The sequence below is a fragment of the Limanda limanda genome, chromosome 18 (genome assembly GCF_963576545.1).
Source record: "Limanda limanda chromosome 18, fLimLim1.1, whole genome shotgun sequence".
Classification (NCBI taxonomy): domain Eukaryota; kingdom Metazoa; phylum Chordata; class Actinopteri; order Pleuronectiformes; family Pleuronectidae; genus Limanda; species Limanda limanda.
Genome location: NC_083653.1, coordinates 13,553,073 through 13,570,804, shown reverse-complemented (window position 1 = coordinate 13,570,804; position 17,732 = coordinate 13,553,073). Strand labels below are relative to the sequence as shown.

The following is a 17,732-nucleotide window of genomic DNA, read 5'->3' as shown; positions in this document are numbered from 1 at the left end:
ACCAATTTGTGTCTGTGTCCCCGTAATGGCAAAAAACACATCTGACTTCTTACAATGGAGTTTTATTTTGAAGAGGTCGAGTAAACTCCCTTCCGAAGAAAATTAAAGTTGCGTATGTTTGGGCTTCTCACAGTTGACTCAATGTATAAAATGGAAAACAGATTTTAATCTACTATTGTGATAAAGACAATCAAACCACATCTTCATTGACACATCACACAGAACACTGCATTTTCTAACGTGCACACGTGTTGAAGGTTTAAGATGAAACATCTTGCACAGGTATGTTTTACAACCCATGATGCCAACAAGTACAAGAGTTGAACCGACTGCCCTGACATTGTTTCACCACCACTGTTCTGATGACTGATTTTTACCCCACAGCCACTCTCTTGGACAAATATCTCGGTCTATACTTAGCCTGGACATATCTGGGCCTGCCACACACGGAGCCATATGTTTCCCTTGGCCACCGCATGTCAGCCCCTCCGCACATGTAGATCCGCAGGACAGTGAGTACGCAGGCTGCCTGTGAAGCCCAGAGACTGACAGGCTGAACTCAGTGAACACATGGCGAAACTGCCCGTGTCATTAAAAACATCCGGAAAAATAAGAGCTTCCTAGGTAACAGTGAGTTTCAAGGTGGCTCTTCAACAGGAGGCAAGCAGGCCTTGACCTTAAAATGATCCTGAACCTTTAACTTCCACGTTGTTTTTCAATAATAACTTGTATAACCTCACTTATCTATTACTTGGTGAGACTTGATGCGATCTGACAAATTGTTTTATAATTTCCCCTTCTGTCAAAGGTATTAAAAGGTGGGATAAGATAAAACAGGATTTGACTTTATCTTCAAGTGACTTTCTTTGAAAAAACATTCAAAAACTTTGTCTACGATGTAAGATTCACTGAATTCGTAAACAGCCTGACGGACGCTAGGTTCCCCCTCACGCAAGATAACAGCGTCATGTTAGTTTGAGTGTTGTTGTGCAGCGTGGCCGGAGTGCGTTCCTCCATCAAGCTGCTTCCTTTAGATATCACAGAGGTGAAGCGTGGGTCCTGAGGCTATGATGACTGATAACACACAAACACACACACACACACACACACACACACACACACACACACACACACACTTTCTCTTGTTTGTTTTGAGAGACAAAATAGTCGGCACAAACGGCACTTTCACTCATGCCGGTGTTTTTCCTGGTCTAATAGGAGACCCTACTGTACTGAGCCAGCATAGGGAGAGAACATATCCATATTAGGAAAAGAGCAGACGTCCTTATATGGCACGCTTCCTCCGTAGTAACGGCCCAGTCTGCTGGCTTCTTCCTCGCATTCCTCCAGCTCCAGGTTTCTCTGGGAGTTTTTCATTTCCGATTCGCTGGCTGGAGAAGGAGCAGGGCCGCCTTTCATAAGAGTCTGGCCTGGTGTGTGATCCCCCTTTTTCAAAAAGAAAAAAAAAGAAATACAGAATACACAAACCTCCGTCTAGCCTCTTTCCTGCAATCCTCCACTCTGGGGTTTGATGTAGTAAAATAAGCCTGGCTAGGGACAGGGCACACCTGGCCTTTCAAGTCGCTCATAGACTAAACCTCATTAGGCAGGTGAGAATCAGGAGAACATGTAGCCTTTGTTCCTGTCGTATCTATGTCCACACAAGCTGAGATTCACTTCCACTAAAGTCCACTCAGGATTTTTTATTTGACCTCTAAGACCCAGTGGAGTTAAAAGTAAATGTCAAACGTGAAACTCAATCCACAGCCTTTGTGTTCAGCAAAATCCGTCGCCCTCGCACAAAATCCGACAAGCAGCCTAATAATGCTCGAATCAACAAACAATCCAATTTCAAGAAATGCCATTAAATGAGAACATTAGTCTTCATCCCCCAAAATTCCCCGTCCTGCATACCTTGGCAGGGCCGTGCATTTCGGCTGAGGTAACTCAGGAGACTGACCATCAGGATCATCTTGTAGTATTCAGTCACAGAAATAAATCCCTGTAAGCATAAATAGCACATGTTACATTTATCATTCGCTGAATTTGTCAGGATAGGTTTTGACTTGGATAATTTATTGCCTCACAGAGAGGGAAATCTAAATGAAGAGGAGTTTTTGGAAGCTCAAACTAACTTGCATTATTGTAATTTATGTTGGACCGATGGGTTCCAGTTTGCAGTGATGATATTTTATGTGCAGCTATAAAAAATCTAAGTACAGGTACTTTGGCTATATCTATTTTGCAGTATTTTACACTTGCATTCTACTAAACTCCACAGGGACCTTTGTGTTATTTATGTCCTCACAATTGTTTGACAACCGAAGTAACTTTATACTTTTCAAAATAAAGATTTCACATAAATATTTAAAGCTTGCAGGTTATAGTAGTGTGGGGCCACATTGTATATAATGTCTCAAAAAAATACAAATATGTGAACCAGTAACTTGTTTTTTATCTTGTCCTTTTTTACTCCATTATAATCACCTTATGATTCATGGACCTCTTGTTTAGAAACCATTGTAAACTACCTACAGAAGCTGTAAATTAAGTTATATCCACCTTGAGCAGGTAAAACAGTAGAATACCACTTGTGCATTGATGTAACGGTATTAGCAATAATGCAATACATATAACAAATCACTCAGATACAGGGTACTGATCCTGGTACTTTTACTGAAGTCAATTATGTAATACAGCACTTTTACTTATCATAGAGTATTTTTAGATTGTGGTATTTTCTCATAATCATCCTTATTACCTGTATCCGGTTTATAATTCCAAAGTCACTGAAATAAGGTCATGACAAAATAACCTGATTATGATGCGTGTCACACATCTGGGATCACAATGCTTCATTCATTCGTGCTCGTGCGCCCACATGTGTTTAAAAGAGTAATACTCCGAGATGCGGCTCAGCCACTGATGTCAGGGGACAAAAATGCCTCTGCAGCGTCCCAGACGTAACCGCACATGTACGGAAGACAAAGCTGAACGGAAGCCCTCGCCAAGTGTCTGAGCTGGAACAAGCACCTTGATAGATAACCAGGCTCAAGTTACTGGCACGGATGGATTTCCTTTCCCCTGCGGCTCGCTGTTAATTTACCAAAGTGGAGACTGTCTTTGTGCCTTTGAAGGAAAACGCAGAGGAATGCTGTCCTGGGCTCAAAATCTTAACCACTCATTACACATAAATCCGTTTATACGACCAATGCATGTGTACGCATTTTTATGAGTTTACACCCGTTGTTTTTGACTGCTCTTCTTTCATGTGAAGCTCTTTGTGCTTTGGTTTTTGAACCAGAATCAAGTTTTTTTTTCTCATCTCCTTCTTCTTCTTCTTCCTTTTTTCTGAATTAATATTTATAGGTACCGGCTGTCTGTTTGTGAAGTCAGTCTTCAGGAATTCCCAGTGTGGGGTCCCTGGTCTCTAACCAGACTTAACCTCCCATTCCAGATGAAAGCTGCTCCGAGAGAGAGATGGTGTTGTTTGGCCGAGCAGCAGAGCCTTGCCTTCAGACAGCAGGAATGTGGGATGTCTGGAGTGGGGGTCAGGAAGCGAGGAAAGAATGCCAAGTATGTCCATGTTTGTCCAGGGCTGGCTCTCCATTCAGCCCCCAGTGACGCGCAACGAGGGCCAGCGAGTATAAAGGGAGCTCCTCGCTCCGGTCAGAACTCAGATCAACTCCTCTACCGAAGCTAAACTCTAGCTTTCACCACGAAAAGAAAGAACGAAAGGACGACTACGACCGGAGCCACTAGACGAAACCAGACAAGAGATCAACTTGATCACTAGAGGTTTCTCGAGCTCAAACTCAAAGACGAAAGGAAGACCTCCTCATCTTAAGACTTACGGACAAACTAGAACCTATTTCTACACGGAAGAAAAGATGTCCACTGGAATGGAGAAAATGATTTTGCTGCCTCTCCTGTGCATCATGCTCCCGTACCTGGTAAGAGAAAAAAAACATGACTTTATATTTTTGTTTGTGGATTTTAAGACAATTGAGTCTTGCCCTCACACAAGCTCAAAACTTATCAGACATTGAGGTGTCAGTGTGCTGGATGTATATCTGTAGCTTACCCGATGGTTATTTATCTCAGGCTGCAGGTCAGGAGTGCAGTGGCCAGTGCATGTGCCCCTCCACCCCCCCTCAGTGCGCCCCTGGAGTGAGCCTGGTGCTGGACGGCTGCGGCTGCTGCAGGGTGTGTGCCAAACAGATGGGGGAGCTGTGCACAGAGAAAGACGTCTGCGACCCCCACAAGGGGCTCGACTGCGACTTCGGAGCCCCCATCAACAGGCGCATAGGAGTCTGCACAGGTGAGCCACAAGCAAAACATTTTTTTCATCCTTTCTGTACTTCTACCTCAAAATGTCCTCCTAGTGTCCAAACTGTATCGTGACCTTTCTCCCTTGTCCTTTCCCCCACAGCTCGAGAGGGCGCCACCTGTGTGTTCGGAGGAATGATTTACAAGAGCGGAGAGACTTTCCAGAGCAGCTGCAAGTACCAGTGTACCTGTCTGGATGGAGCTGTCGGCTGCGTTCCTCTTTGTGCCATGGACATCCGCCTGCCCAGCCCTGACTGCCCCATGCCCAGACGGGTGAAGGTGCCAGGGAAGTGCTGCGAAGAGTGGGAGTGCGATTCTCCCTACAGACACAGCTTCATGGGCTCTGTTCTACCTGGTAAGTTATTCTTCATACAGCTCTTTGATTTTATTTGTGCTGAAATGAGCTTTAATCAGGAATGGTTTTTCTAATCCCGTGTTTGCTCTTGTGTTCACAGCCTACAGAGAGGAAGAGACCTACGGCCCAGATCCCTCCTTGATGAGAGAGAACTGTCTGGTTCAGACTACTGAATGGAGCGCCTGCTCTAAGACCTGCGGCCTCGGCATCTCCACCAGGGTCACCAACGACAACCGCGATTGCCGCCTTGAGAAACAGACCCGACTGTGCATGGTGCGACCCTGCGAGTCCCAGCTGGAGCAGAGCATCAGGGTGAGTTTTTGTTCAACTGCGATTCTCTCACAAGCTCTTTAGATACCAAAAATATGAGCACCTGAGTTAAAGGACACCTGCTGATGTTGTTCTTATTTTCCTCCTGCAGAAAGGGAAAAAATGCATCCGCACTCCCCGACTCTCCAAGCCCATGAAGTTCGAGATCTCCGGCTGCACCACCACCAAGTCCTACAGGCCCAAGTTCTGCGGTGTGTGTCTCGATGGCCGCTGCTGCACCCCCCACAGGACCACCACCCTGCCCATGGAGTTCAAATGCCCCGATGGTCAGGTCATGAAGAAGCACATGATGTTCATCAAGTCCTGCGCCTGCCACCACAACTGCCCCGGGGAGAACGACATCTTCGAGTCCATGTATTACAAGAAGATGATGGGAGACATGGCCTGAGCCACTGAGGGACGATCCCAGCTTATGACTTGAAGAACAAACAAAGCAGAACTACATCTCATTTTGCAGCTCAGTATATATGTTTTTGTCATGTTTTATTTTGTCATTGTAAAAGTAGACCAGACACTTGTCTAAGTGGCTGTGTATTCTATGGCCGGTGCAAATCGGCCACATAGACTCAGACAGAGGGTTGCATAGCAACTCCGAGAGATTCCTGCACTATAACTTCTACTTTTGACAAACCTGCTGCCAGGTTTTACGCCCATTCCCCTTGATTTATCCTTTACAAACCCATCCAATTTTTACAGTATGCATTTTTTGTACCTTATCTAAACCTTGACTCCTCTAAAAATGAGGGGTCTGATAACTCCCCCCCACCCCCAGACCTGCAAACTCTAAGCAGCTGTAGAGGGAGCACGCAGACCACAGCAGGCCAGTGTTCCCCTGTCCAAACAGGTCTGAATGTGTCCTTGTGTGTGTGCGTGCGTGTGTGTGTGTTTGTGTTAGCCTGAATGTCAGCCTTGTCTGTACAGACGCTGTTCACTCTCCTCCCAGTGTAGAGGAAAGGTCAGAGTTTCCGCCCAGCATGTGGATGAGAGAGCAGCAGCGTGCTGAGTTTAGGGTTAGATATGGAACACAGTGGGCTTTGCCACAGCACTGAGGACAAAAAAAGACACATGTTGACTTTTATTATAAAAAAAAAAGATATGACTATTACTGATTCAGGTCAGAAGGAAGAAACCAAGTGTTTATAGAAACTATTTTGTAACAAAAATAGTTGAGAAGACTGGAAGAATTGCAATTTCATTCCTTTTTTATTGTTGATGTGTAAATGATGTATATATTTGTACAGTTTAAGTTAATTTAAAAGCCAAATTTGTTCTGTGCTTCGAAATGTATCGATAGTGTGTTTTGTGTCGATGGTGTTTTTCACTATTTTATTGAGAAGTGTGACAAAAATGTTACATGTTTTACTTTGTAGCTGGAAATAAAATGTTATATATTTTTATACAAATATCTTCTCCAGTTGTTGTCTCTAAGTTTGCTCCCTATGCCAACATGACTACATCTTCAATACTGTTCTACACATCTATTTCAAATCACATTTACTGCTTATCACATACAGGACTCACATGTTAGCAACATATATGACAAGAGCATTATTTTCCACTTTTCTGAAATTGCAATTAACAAATGATAATGAACATAGATATCGTTTTTACCAGAGTCACTCTGTCAGATCTGCAGCTGAGTGACTAAAATCTGGAAAATAGTTTTATAATGAATTAGTTTTCTTCTAATTAAACTCATTAAAATAATCTGTAATCCTTTAATATTCTATGATTGATCCCCAAGTGTGTGTGTGTGTGTGTGTGTGTGTGTGTGTGTGTGTGTGTGTGTGTGTGTGTGTGTGTGTGTGTGTGTGTGTTAATGTGTGTATGTGTGTTGGTTACTTCTCTCTCTTGCATAATAACCGACTTCTTCAATAAACAAGGAAGTTCAGGAAATGTTAAATCAGAAAACAACCTGAATAACACACAGAACAAGACCTTATTTCTTTCACATTAGACAAGGTAAAAAAACAAAAACCTGATTCTAAAAAAGAAAATAAGTCAATTTGCAATGTGACTTTGCAGCCTTTTCTAAAAACCTCCCTCTCTGACGGAGCTCAGAGAAGAGAGGACTGAGGCAGAGTGATGTCGCCATCTGGTGTCCTTTTGATTTTCCTGAATAGTTTGTATGTCATAGCCTCCGGCTTGTGCAGCTCAGTCATCTCACAGCCCTAAATTAATATCTACTGAATTATTATCTCTGTAGTTGTAATAGTTGGTCAAACAGCATAATGCTGCACAAACCTCAAAATGTAACATTTATTGTAACCACTGTTGAGTTTAAATTGCTGTTCATTAGTTCAATATGGCCAAAAACTACATCAGGATAGAAAAGTTTAAATCGGTAATGATTGATAATTATCACGATAAATGTCGGTTATTGTTATTTTTGTAATGTTTACAGACGGATTTTAAGCTTCTGTGTGAAGGTTGTAGTTTTTAAGCTCTTCTTTATCGTTTTGTAGTTTTTCCTCACTCTAGTCGAGGGTTATTGGCCGAGGATGTCACACCTCGCTGAGTCCCAAGAGGAAAATTGTGATTTGTGAATATGGGCTTTGCAAATACTATTTGATTGATTGATTCTCTATAATCAGAGACGGACATACACTGCAAAACATTTTACAAATCTAAAGAGAATCAATTTTATGTTATACCTCCTCACTGTGTTTCCTCTATGCATAAGTAATATCCTAATACACATTGAACTAGTATTAATTACTGATATTGTTTTATTGCTCAGTCATTGCCAACTTTTTATCTTCAGGATTTTTTTAAAACTCTGTATTTAGACCCAGACTATAGAAGTTTTGCTTTTCAGCCGGGTCTCAAGCAGCTATATTTCTTTAAGCTGTCAGAGAAAATGAAACTTTTTTACATCTCCAGTGTCTCCTCTGCCCAGATTATATTCTTTCCATTTCTTTATTTACCTCTGCTCAGGATAGAGAACAACGAGTTTCAACACTTCACACTGTGATTTAAATCTAAACACTGAGTGTTCCCTCTTATTATTCACGACCAAAAGGATCATGCGAACACAGAGTGTTAAAATGTAGTTGTCTTAGAAATTAATACATGCACTGTATGAGCAGCTTGTGTGTCTGAGTGATGATTCATGTTCTCGGCTCCATCGCCCACAGACACAAACAGGTTCAGACTGAGACTACAGTGTGAATTAATGTCTCTGTAGATTGAGAGGCTGTGGGAGTAAAAAATACAGTATAGTTCAATATGAATGCACAAAGCATCGCTCCGAGTTCAGGAAATTGCATTAATTCCATTATTCTTGTATTTGATTTTAATTCAGACAAAGAATTTTTCAAACAGATTTCCAGATACAATTTATTTTTTTCTTACATAAATCTCATAAAGTTTCAGATTCCAGCCATTTATCTGCTAAAAATGTTCATTTATTGCCTTGGCTTGATTAGATTCAGCTGTATAATAATAATAATAATCATAATAATAATAATAATAAACAAGCATGTATTCTTCTTCAGTCAGTAAGCATCTCAAAAAGAGCTGGAATCGAATGCCCTTACTGTACAACCTCACCTTGGCGGTGTGCGTGTTTACCTGGATCTTCCTTAACCTTTCACATGAATCAGTGTGCAGAGTTAAAAGAATCGGAAAAGCAGGCGACGCACGATTTGCAGAAGGACGAAGATGATTGTCAGAGAAAATGAAGGAAAACGAGTTGTCGACCTTCACTGACGGAAAGACTGCTGTTTTTTGTTTCCTTTGGGAGCCTTGCTGAGTATTCTAAATAATGAATGCGCGATTCAACGCACAAAAAACGTGCATCTGTATGCTTTAGTATGCATGTCTAGTCGCAGTGTGCATCTACCGTGTGGTTGCTACTCTACGCGAGGGACAGAATGTCACGGGGGGGGGGGAGGCTGCAGCGGTGCGGACATCCTCGAGAAAGACAGCGAAAGAGAAAAACTTGTCACGTATTCACACGCTCTATCTGTGGGAACCAGGCAGCTGGTGAAGCGGAGGAGGACGAGGAGGCAGAGGAGGTTAAGGTGTCAACTCTGTACCAGTCTCTCTCTCTCTCGTTCTCTCTCTCTCTCAGCCTCGACGCAGCTCGTGGAGCTTCTGGGCGACGTTTTCAAGCTCTGACTCGATGGCTGCCAGGCTTTCAATTTCAGGATCCTGTACAGAGCAAGTGGGAAAAATATACCAATAGTGTTAACAATCATAAATTATATGTGTATATATATACAGCCTTAAATATATGGGAACCACAGACTATATATAAAGATGGAGGACAAGTATCCACTTCCTCCAGTTGGGCAACAATGAAGCTAGAATATCCCAGATATGGGGACACTAGGGTTATTTTATATTACATTTCTGCCAGTAGATTCCTTTCACCTAAATCTTACACACAGGACCTTTAAAACCAAACGTTAACTCTTGGATCAGTTTATGCAGAGCTACCTTAAATGACAGAAACCCTCTATAACCATTATAAACCATATGACCTATACTGCAGCGGGCCACCGGGGGGGAGATCAAGATGAATTCGGCTTCATTTTTTGAGGGGAGCTTTTACATCGTCCATCTTTATATAAAGTCTATGATCAGAACTTAATCTGCTTCCACGTCAATTCTTATTCTGTTTTATATAACTCATTATGTTTAATTTTTCTTCTTCTTCATCTCTGTCTCTTTTCATTGTTGGCAGATAAAAGCAGTGGAGCGCTCACCTCTGACTTCCTGCTGGCGCTCCCCTCCTCCTCCAAACCCTTCTCCTCCGGCGACCGCCTGGAGATCATCTGCAGCTCCTTCTCCTCTGGACTCTTCTGACCGCCTCTTTTCTTCTTCTTCTTCTTCTTCTGCCCCTCATCATCGTCGGGCACCTCCTTAGAATGATGCGGCACCTCCTGCTGACTGTCTCCCTCCTCCGCCTCCTCTCCGTGGGCCTTTTTCTTCAGCTGCAAGCCCTTGCTCCTCTTGGTCCATCGCCTTAGGTTCTCCCTGCTACCTCTCTTCACATCCTCCTCCTTCTCCTCCTTGTGTTTCCGGGCGAAATCTGAAGATCTCTTGTCTTTCTCCTTTTCGTCCTTCTCAGCAGACTTCTTCTCTTTTGAGTTGCATTTGTCTCCCTTCTCACCTGACGTCTTCTCTTTTGAGTTGCATTTGTCTCCCTTCTCACCTGACGTCTTCTCCTTTGATTTGTCTCCCTTCTCACCTGACGTCTTCTCTTTTGAGTTGCATTTGTCTCCCTTTTCACCTGACGTCTTCTCCTTTGATTTGTCTCCCTTCTCAGCAGACGTCTTCTCTTTTGAGTTGCATTTGTCTCCCTTCTCACCTGACGTCTTCTCCTTTGATTTGCCTCCCTTCTCACCTGACGTCTTCTCTTTTGAGTTGCATTTTTCTCCCTTCTCAGCAGAACCTGGGAATATGAAAAATACAAAAGATCTGGGTGCATTTTCCCACCTGTTTTCTTACTGAAACACCTTCAGAACACCACCAGCAGAATCCAGCCTCAGCAAGTTTCCACTTCTTGTAATGAAATGTTTCTTGCCAGCTGGCAGCTCGGCCTCCAGTCCTGCTAGCTGTGCTTTAAGGGAATTAACAGCGTGGCGGGAGCAATCAGATGACTTGGCAGAGGCTGGCTTTTACAGAATAGGTGCATTGCATTTGCCATTTTAGCTCAAGAAATAATAATTTCTTTGTTAATCTGCGGAAAGATTCGACTGCAGTTTCAATCTGAGCCTGATTTCAGAGATTTTGCAGAATGCACGAGCTGTTCATTTAGATTCTAGGACATGGAGACGTTTAATCATTTCTGTTGGAGTGCTGTCAGTGTGCCAGCAAAATTGGCCGCGCTCCCCTGTGGGGGGGCTGGATTTCATCTCGTAGATGGAAGCACTTCCATCAATCACCCAGCCCTGTGGTGGCAGCGGGTTTCATCTACGAGCCAGTTTGTGTGTTTTTTTTGCACTCTGCATATCTTAGAATTCAGCAGCTGCCTTTGGTCAAATTCTATCCTTTAATTTGCTTTGATGTAAAATAAGTAAAAAATAAATCGGGCTTGACTGGACCCTTAAAACATCAAGCTCTTAATTTGAATATACACGTTTTCACAAGTTTATCTTTTCCTTTTGGGTCTTTCAAATTGACAGTAACAGTCATGTGAAGAACAAAAGAGAGAAATTACCTTTCCTATCCATGGTCATATTTTCCTCCTCTGAATTTCCTCTCTTCTCCTCACTTCCTCTCTTCTCCTCACTTCCCTCCTCCACTTCTTCTTCCTCTTCTTCCTTTCTCTTTTCAGCCTTGCCCTCGCTCCGATCTTCCGCAGACTCAGAGTTGTGACTTCCCGGGCTCTCGTCATCCTCCCTCTTTACTTGCATTTCATCGATGATGTCATCCTCCTCCAGAGACTCTCCATCTCTCAGGCTTTCACCTTTGTCTCCGTCCCTATTTCCTCTCCTCTTCTTCTGTGAGAGGATGGATCTTTCACCGGGGCCTCCTAAAGCCTCCAGCATGGATCGATCTGAACATGGAAGGAGGAGGGGGGAATTTACTGGAGGATATTGATTTTACAGTGATGTGAAGGACGATGCTTATACACAAAAGCACTTCAGCTTATTAGAGCACATTTTACTGTCTGATCTGTGTGCTTTTGATTCATGAGGTGAGGCCAGTGAGTCTGATTTCACATGGACTACAAAATTACATGACTCTTACATTTTCGCATTAAACCTGGAGGACAGATCTGATTTATTTATTACAGCAACATGTCATGATGAGACATATTCTTCTACCGTTGCCATTTCAAAGAGTTATTTGAGCTCAAACTATCAACACATCGATGAAGTTAACTGATATGATTTTGGACAATTCATTTGAATATAATTAACAGATGAATTAACTAAGCAAATAACTGTTGGTAACAATCATAACTTAGTGTTTATTAGCATTTGTGGTACTGTGATGAATTGATGGCAAACATGCCATCAGCCAGAATGAATATGATGTTTCATTATGTTATAATGTTATTGTTGTATCTTGTAGTAATAACAGCACTATAAATCTATTACTATTATTATTATTATTATTATTATTATTATTATTATTATTATTATTATTATTATTATTATTATTATTTTTATTAGTAGTAGTAGTAGTAGTAGTAGTAGTAGTAGTAGTAGTAGTAGTAGTAGTAGTGGTAATAGTAGTAGTAGTAGTAGTAGTAGTAGTAGTAGTAGTATTACATTAATTGTCCTAAACATTTTCCGTGTCTATGATGCCATTGACTGAGCATCTAATTTCATCTTTGTTTGAAGGAGTTGAAACAGAGTTTACGGATGGAAATCATTTATAATGCATCCGTCATTAGACACTCACAGTAAAGGTCAGCATGGGGGAAAGTGCACTCATCATTAAGTAAACATTGCCATTTAATTAACCTCAAATACATGTATTGATTATGGAGATACTGCACTCTATAACTCAACACAGTACAAATAAGGCAATACACAAACAAAGATTCAGTCTGTTTAAATTGTTATATGTTTTCTACTGTGTGTGTTCCTCTTGTCATTTGTTCAGACGTTGGAGAGAACAGATATTTACACTTTGCAGTAACGTCTAATCTACTGAATCTCTACTCTGACCCTTTTCTAACAATTTTCTCATTCTTGCACTTCTCTTACAGCTTGGGGGCGTCTAAACTTGGACGTAATAGTTGGTAGAAATGCATAATTTTCAAAGGAATTTATGTCTAAGAGGAGTTCAGTCAAGGGCAACTGGACACGTTCGCAGATTCCTGAAGACGTTTCACTTCTCAGGAAGCGTCTCTGAGGTGTTCTTGACCTGATTCTGTCCACAGAAAGTTTAAATTCACCTCAACACTCTTACACTGCTTGTCTGCCCGGTTTCACTGACTACAATATTAGAACATAATGGAGGTGAATTATAATTTGAAGACCTTATTACAGAAAATGGAATAAATTGAGATCAACAAACATCAGAGCAAAGTTTGACTCAACTAACTCTTCAATCTTCAATTTCCCATGAATCAGCGCAACTGAAGAAACTCACCCGAAGCATCTGTAGCCTGAGGGTTTGGTGTCGGGGGGTCAAGAGGTGAAGCAGCGTCGGTCTGCGGCTGAGCTCTTTCTTGGTCACCTGAAATTATATTTTTTATATTTGAGGTTCCTTTCTAAGTCACCAGTCTTCAAACAAATAAACAGACCCAGAAAAACAGGCATGTGTGAGATCTGTGACTCACCTTGAACAGCGATCTCCTGCAGCTCCTTCAGGAAGTTATGATGGCGAAGGATTGTAACAAGCCTGTCATCTGCAAACACACACACATACGTATGCAAATAAATGTTTAAACACCTCGTTTGAGAAAAGATATGAACAGATAAAAGACAATAAACTGATCCCGTCGGGGGATAAAACACAGGTAAATGTCATTTCCCTTCATTCTTTTTCATCCGACTCAGCAGCTTGCTTCAGTGGGTTTGTCAGAGTTAATTGCCCCGAAATTTACTGCATTCAAAGCAGCAGCACAATTAATCATTTGGCCCACAGCGACTCCCCCCCCCCCCCCACCCCTCCGTGAATTGCAGCTGCAGAGAGAGAGAGCCGGACTTTCTGCTGACCCACAAATGGCACCGGGTTCTGTACTGTACACAGCAAGCACAACAAAAACAAGACAACCTCTGCGCTGGTTGTGCCGTGGTACCAGTGTGTGATATTTCTTTTACAGTCCCTCGTATTTCTCTCTCTCCTCTCTCCATCCATGACTCCCCCCCTCTCCCCCTCAGTTCATCGCTCTGGTGGTTTACAGTTTCCCTCTATACGACCGAGAAGAGCTCTGATTGATTTTTTTTCTTTACAAGGACGGCATCAAGGTAATACAATGACTATGTAACTGAATAGTTTTTTACTGAGTGCTAGTGACCCCACTGTGCAGTGTTTTTTTACCCAGCAGCCACTGCATTAATCCATTAGCCTTATGATGTGGTCATCATGCATCATGATGCTGATGGAGAGGGAGAATTAAGTAGGGTTCTAGTTTTACAGTGGATCTTATCTTAAGGAGGTGGTTAACACAAAATGAGCTGTAAGCAAACAAAGTGCCAGAAACCCTAATTAGTACAAACAGGATGATGATAATGAAGATAAACTTGCACATAACTCAAAGCCTCACAATGAAGTTGTACACAAAACTTGAACACACTCCAACTCATCCAACTCCTAGTGCTAAGGTATTCACAAATCAAATTATTGAAATGTGACTTCATTTAATTAATTGCATGCCTATAAATTATCAAATCTATGTCGGCTGGAATTTGAGTTTTATTTATTTTCATTTTAGCAGCCTTTATTAAATCAGATTAGTGCCCTTGAGATGAATAACCCATTTTTACAAGGCAGACCTGACCAAGAATAGCAGCAACACAGTTTCAACAGTAGAAAATTAACAAAGACAGATTGATACTTTAAAATTTAAACTGGATTTTACCAGAGCTTTCAACTTGTTTAACGTTATAGTTTATCAAACTCAAAATCTGTTTGCAAATGAATCCATGTTTTAATGTGCCGAAAACCTAAAATCTTTCTTCCCCAATTCAGTCTGGAACTTAAGGAACAATAAATCACAAAATGCCCAAATAAGGAAGATTAGGAACTAAGATCACTGAGGTACTCTCTCAATAAATGTCATATTGTAAGAATTGCATAACTGGTTATGGTGGTTACGCTACTGCAGGCATGGGGTTGAAAAAATGGGACACCCTGTATGGTGATGACATCCAACATAATGTATATGTAGGTATGTGTGTTTGAAGAAGAGAGTGAAAGCAATAAAAAAAGGAAGAATTGCTCAGTGGCTCACCTGTCTTCAGAATGACCAGACACTCCTGACTGACAGGTATGGGTTGGGGCCTCGATAACACATCTGCCAGCGCCTCCACAACACATTTCATCACCTGCAGGAAAAGACAGAGGCTCAAACACGTTTCCTGCAACATTTGGCACTGCCTATGAAATAATTGGTTTCAATTGTCAGTGAAACCCTGTGAACCAGGGGCCTGGATGGGAACATGGACGCGAGCGTGTCTACACTGTTTGAAAGAGTAAAATTCATCTGCTTCCCTTTGAATGCGGCTCTTGTGCCAACTCGGCCACTAATTCAAAGAGCGAGAATCTCTTAGATGACAGATCAAAATCATTTCAACTCCCATTGTGCATCCAATGTCGAGCCAATCCCACATATCAGATCATTTTAGCTCTTTTCTTAAAAGGGTTCTGCTTCCTTCTGCCAGATCTCTGAACGTCGCTGTAACATCCTCCTCATCTTCCCTTTGTATACTCATCTCTCAGAAACCGGATTCTAGAAACTACACGCTCTGTCTTTCTCTCTCACACTCACACACATTTAAATATCCTTGTCGGGAAATTACATTGATTTCCATTCATCGTGAACAGCCTGACTCCAACTTACATGTTACAGTAATACCTTATAAATAATATTTGGCCTCATTTGGACCAATGAGGGTTACTGTTCCCGACAAGGCACCGGAAAATATTCCAAAGCGGTAACAGAGATTGGATTACTCTCTCTCCCTCTCTCCTCCATCAGGGATCCAGCATCATACCAAACCACGAAGGTCAAGACTCTCTATTGCTCTCAAAATGGTATCTATCGATTTGAACAAGGTTATACACTGGACAGCTCCCGGTGGAGGAGGTAATGAAACGAGTTGAACTGCTCGGACCAGGTCATTTCTAATCACTGCTGCCACTTCAGAGTCTGGCAAGGTAGCTCAGCACATGAAGCAATGTAGATAATGTATATGGTACATTTTATCATATGCATATAAATGATTATTCTTGCAGTATAGATTTAACAACTGTAGGGCTACATATATTACTACCAGGGGGCACTATAATGTTCTTTATACGACAGTCCTATAAGGATACTATCACTACAAATACATTATATTATAATAATAATAATAATTAAAAAATAATTGTTACCTTCACGTCCTCATTCTCCAGCTGACTTGAAGTCACTGGCAATGATAGAACTGGAAGAAAAACAAAGAAAGGTGAAACATGTATCAGCCTGTCATTACTTGTCATTTTTAATAAAACCCTATAGCTTACAGTGTTTTAGCTTATTTGTCATCCGAGTGACCGTATGATTATGAAAGCACTGTGTGTTTCAGGGACTAAATGTGCCAGATGTGAATTCACTGCGTCTCTCTCTCTCTCCCTCTGCAGTTACAGATGTGTCTGTCGCTGTCCTTGGTGCTGAACAGCAGCCTGTCACATCCATTTACGCACATTTCTCTCCGAACAAACCCAAGCAGCAATTAACTTCATTCAGGGTCGTTTTTATCTCGTTTCTTACCGCAGGTGGACAGCGCTGTCAGGATGAACACTCCTCTGCCGATCATGTTTGGACTCAACGAGGCTCTCCAGGAATAGAAAAACAGCAGAGCTTTATTTCAGAAGGTTCGGTTGTTCGTTTTTTTTTTAAATTCCGGTGGATTTAAGGACGCATTCTGAACTAAACTTGGCCACCTTTCGGTATTTCTGGAGAGCTGATATTCTCCAGCTGCGTCGCTGACCCGCAGATCCTCCGTTCTCTCCTCTCCGGTCTCTCCACCGACACTTCACCGAGACGGAGCCCGGTTTTATAGGACGAAGCGGGGAGAGGAAGTGACATCATCCTGGGACAAACTATTACCCCTGTGTACCTGATCGTACCTCTGTGGTTGTCAGGGCGTGGACAGGTCCACACCAGGGAAGTGAACTGGCTCCTGTAGAGTAAATTATAATAATAATACTATAAATAGGATTGTCACAATGATAACCATTACATTATGAATAATTTAAATAATAAGAATGAGGTACAGGGTGCTAAAAAATTATATAAGTGCAAAGTCTGAAATCATAGAGGAGCCAGATCATGCTCGACAACGTAATAACACAAATCATATAAATATAAGAACAAGATTAAAACAATAAAATGTAAATATTACAAAAGAATAATTTATTCTACTGGTCATGCTCTTGCTCATTTGTTATTTTCTTATTTATCTATCTAATCACCTGTAGCTCTTCATTTAGATCTAGAGGGTCTATAGGAGTGGGTCGATTTCCTTAAAACGTTTAAAAACGATAAACCAGAAAATTCTATAAAGAAATCTATAAAATTATTAGAAATAAAAATCGTTATAAACACCAGTGTATACAGGTTAGTTTTTAATCACTTTTTTAATCTGAGGCACTGATGCAGCATAGGAGCCAAAGATGACTTAAAAGTCCAAATGAATGAAACGTGTTTTCATTTAGTTTTATTAACAGGCAGCGTTTGTGAAGGAGAGCACACACACTCCACACCGTGTCTCCATCACATCATGTTCTGCAGGACAAAGCTGCATCATCGAACTGTATTTGCTGATCTTGTCTCCCGACGACCTGAATGCGTTGCTAGGTGATGGTGTATTGAAAATTATTGCCGTCATTGTTGTTGCAGCTCCCACTTTGATCATGTGAGCAGGTGGACTGAATAGGAGTTAAAAAAACAAAAGGGAGAACACATTTTTCTCATTTAATAAGCCAGGACATTTACCCTTATTATCAGCAGACTAATGAGAAGCACACATTAGGGTGGCTGTTAAATAACATGCAGTATATAATAGATGTTAATGAATTAATACAAATGCTGGTTCAAGTA

The 17,732-nt window shown here is 41.6% G+C and overlaps 2 protein-coding genes across 2 annotated transcripts; one reads left to right on the top strand and one right to left on the bottom strand.

Annotated features, from left to right (window-relative positions):
* Positions 1 to 3,666: 3,666 nt before the first annotated feature.
* ccn2a (cellular communication network factor 2a) lies at positions 3,667 to 6,417 on the top strand. The gene is made up of 5 exons (XM_061091195.1): positions 3,667 to 3,953; positions 4,105 to 4,321; positions 4,433 to 4,684; positions 4,785 to 4,996; positions 5,106 to 6,417. The coding sequence occupies exons 1-5, from the start codon at positions 3,891 to 3,893 to the stop codon at positions 5,400 to 5,402; spliced, it is 1,041 nt and encodes a 346-aa protein (XP_060947178.1). The 5' UTR covers positions 3,667 to 3,890; the 3' UTR covers positions 5,403 to 6,417.
* A 2,668-nt stretch (positions 6,418 to 9,085) lies between these two features.
* Positions 9,086 to 16,446, bottom strand: chga (chromogranin A). Its single transcript, XM_061090964.1, has 8 exons — positions 16,401 to 16,446; positions 16,025 to 16,074; positions 14,880 to 14,973; positions 13,263 to 13,331; positions 13,073 to 13,159; positions 11,184 to 11,522; positions 9,727 to 10,145; positions 9,086 to 9,169 (listed from the first exon to the last, which is right to left on the bottom strand). Exons 1-8 carry the CDS (start codon positions 16,444 to 16,446, stop codon positions 9,086 to 9,088), a joined length of 1,188 nt encoding a protein of 395 aa, XP_060946947.1.
* Between the last annotated feature and the right edge of the window lie 1,286 nt (positions 16,447 to 17,732).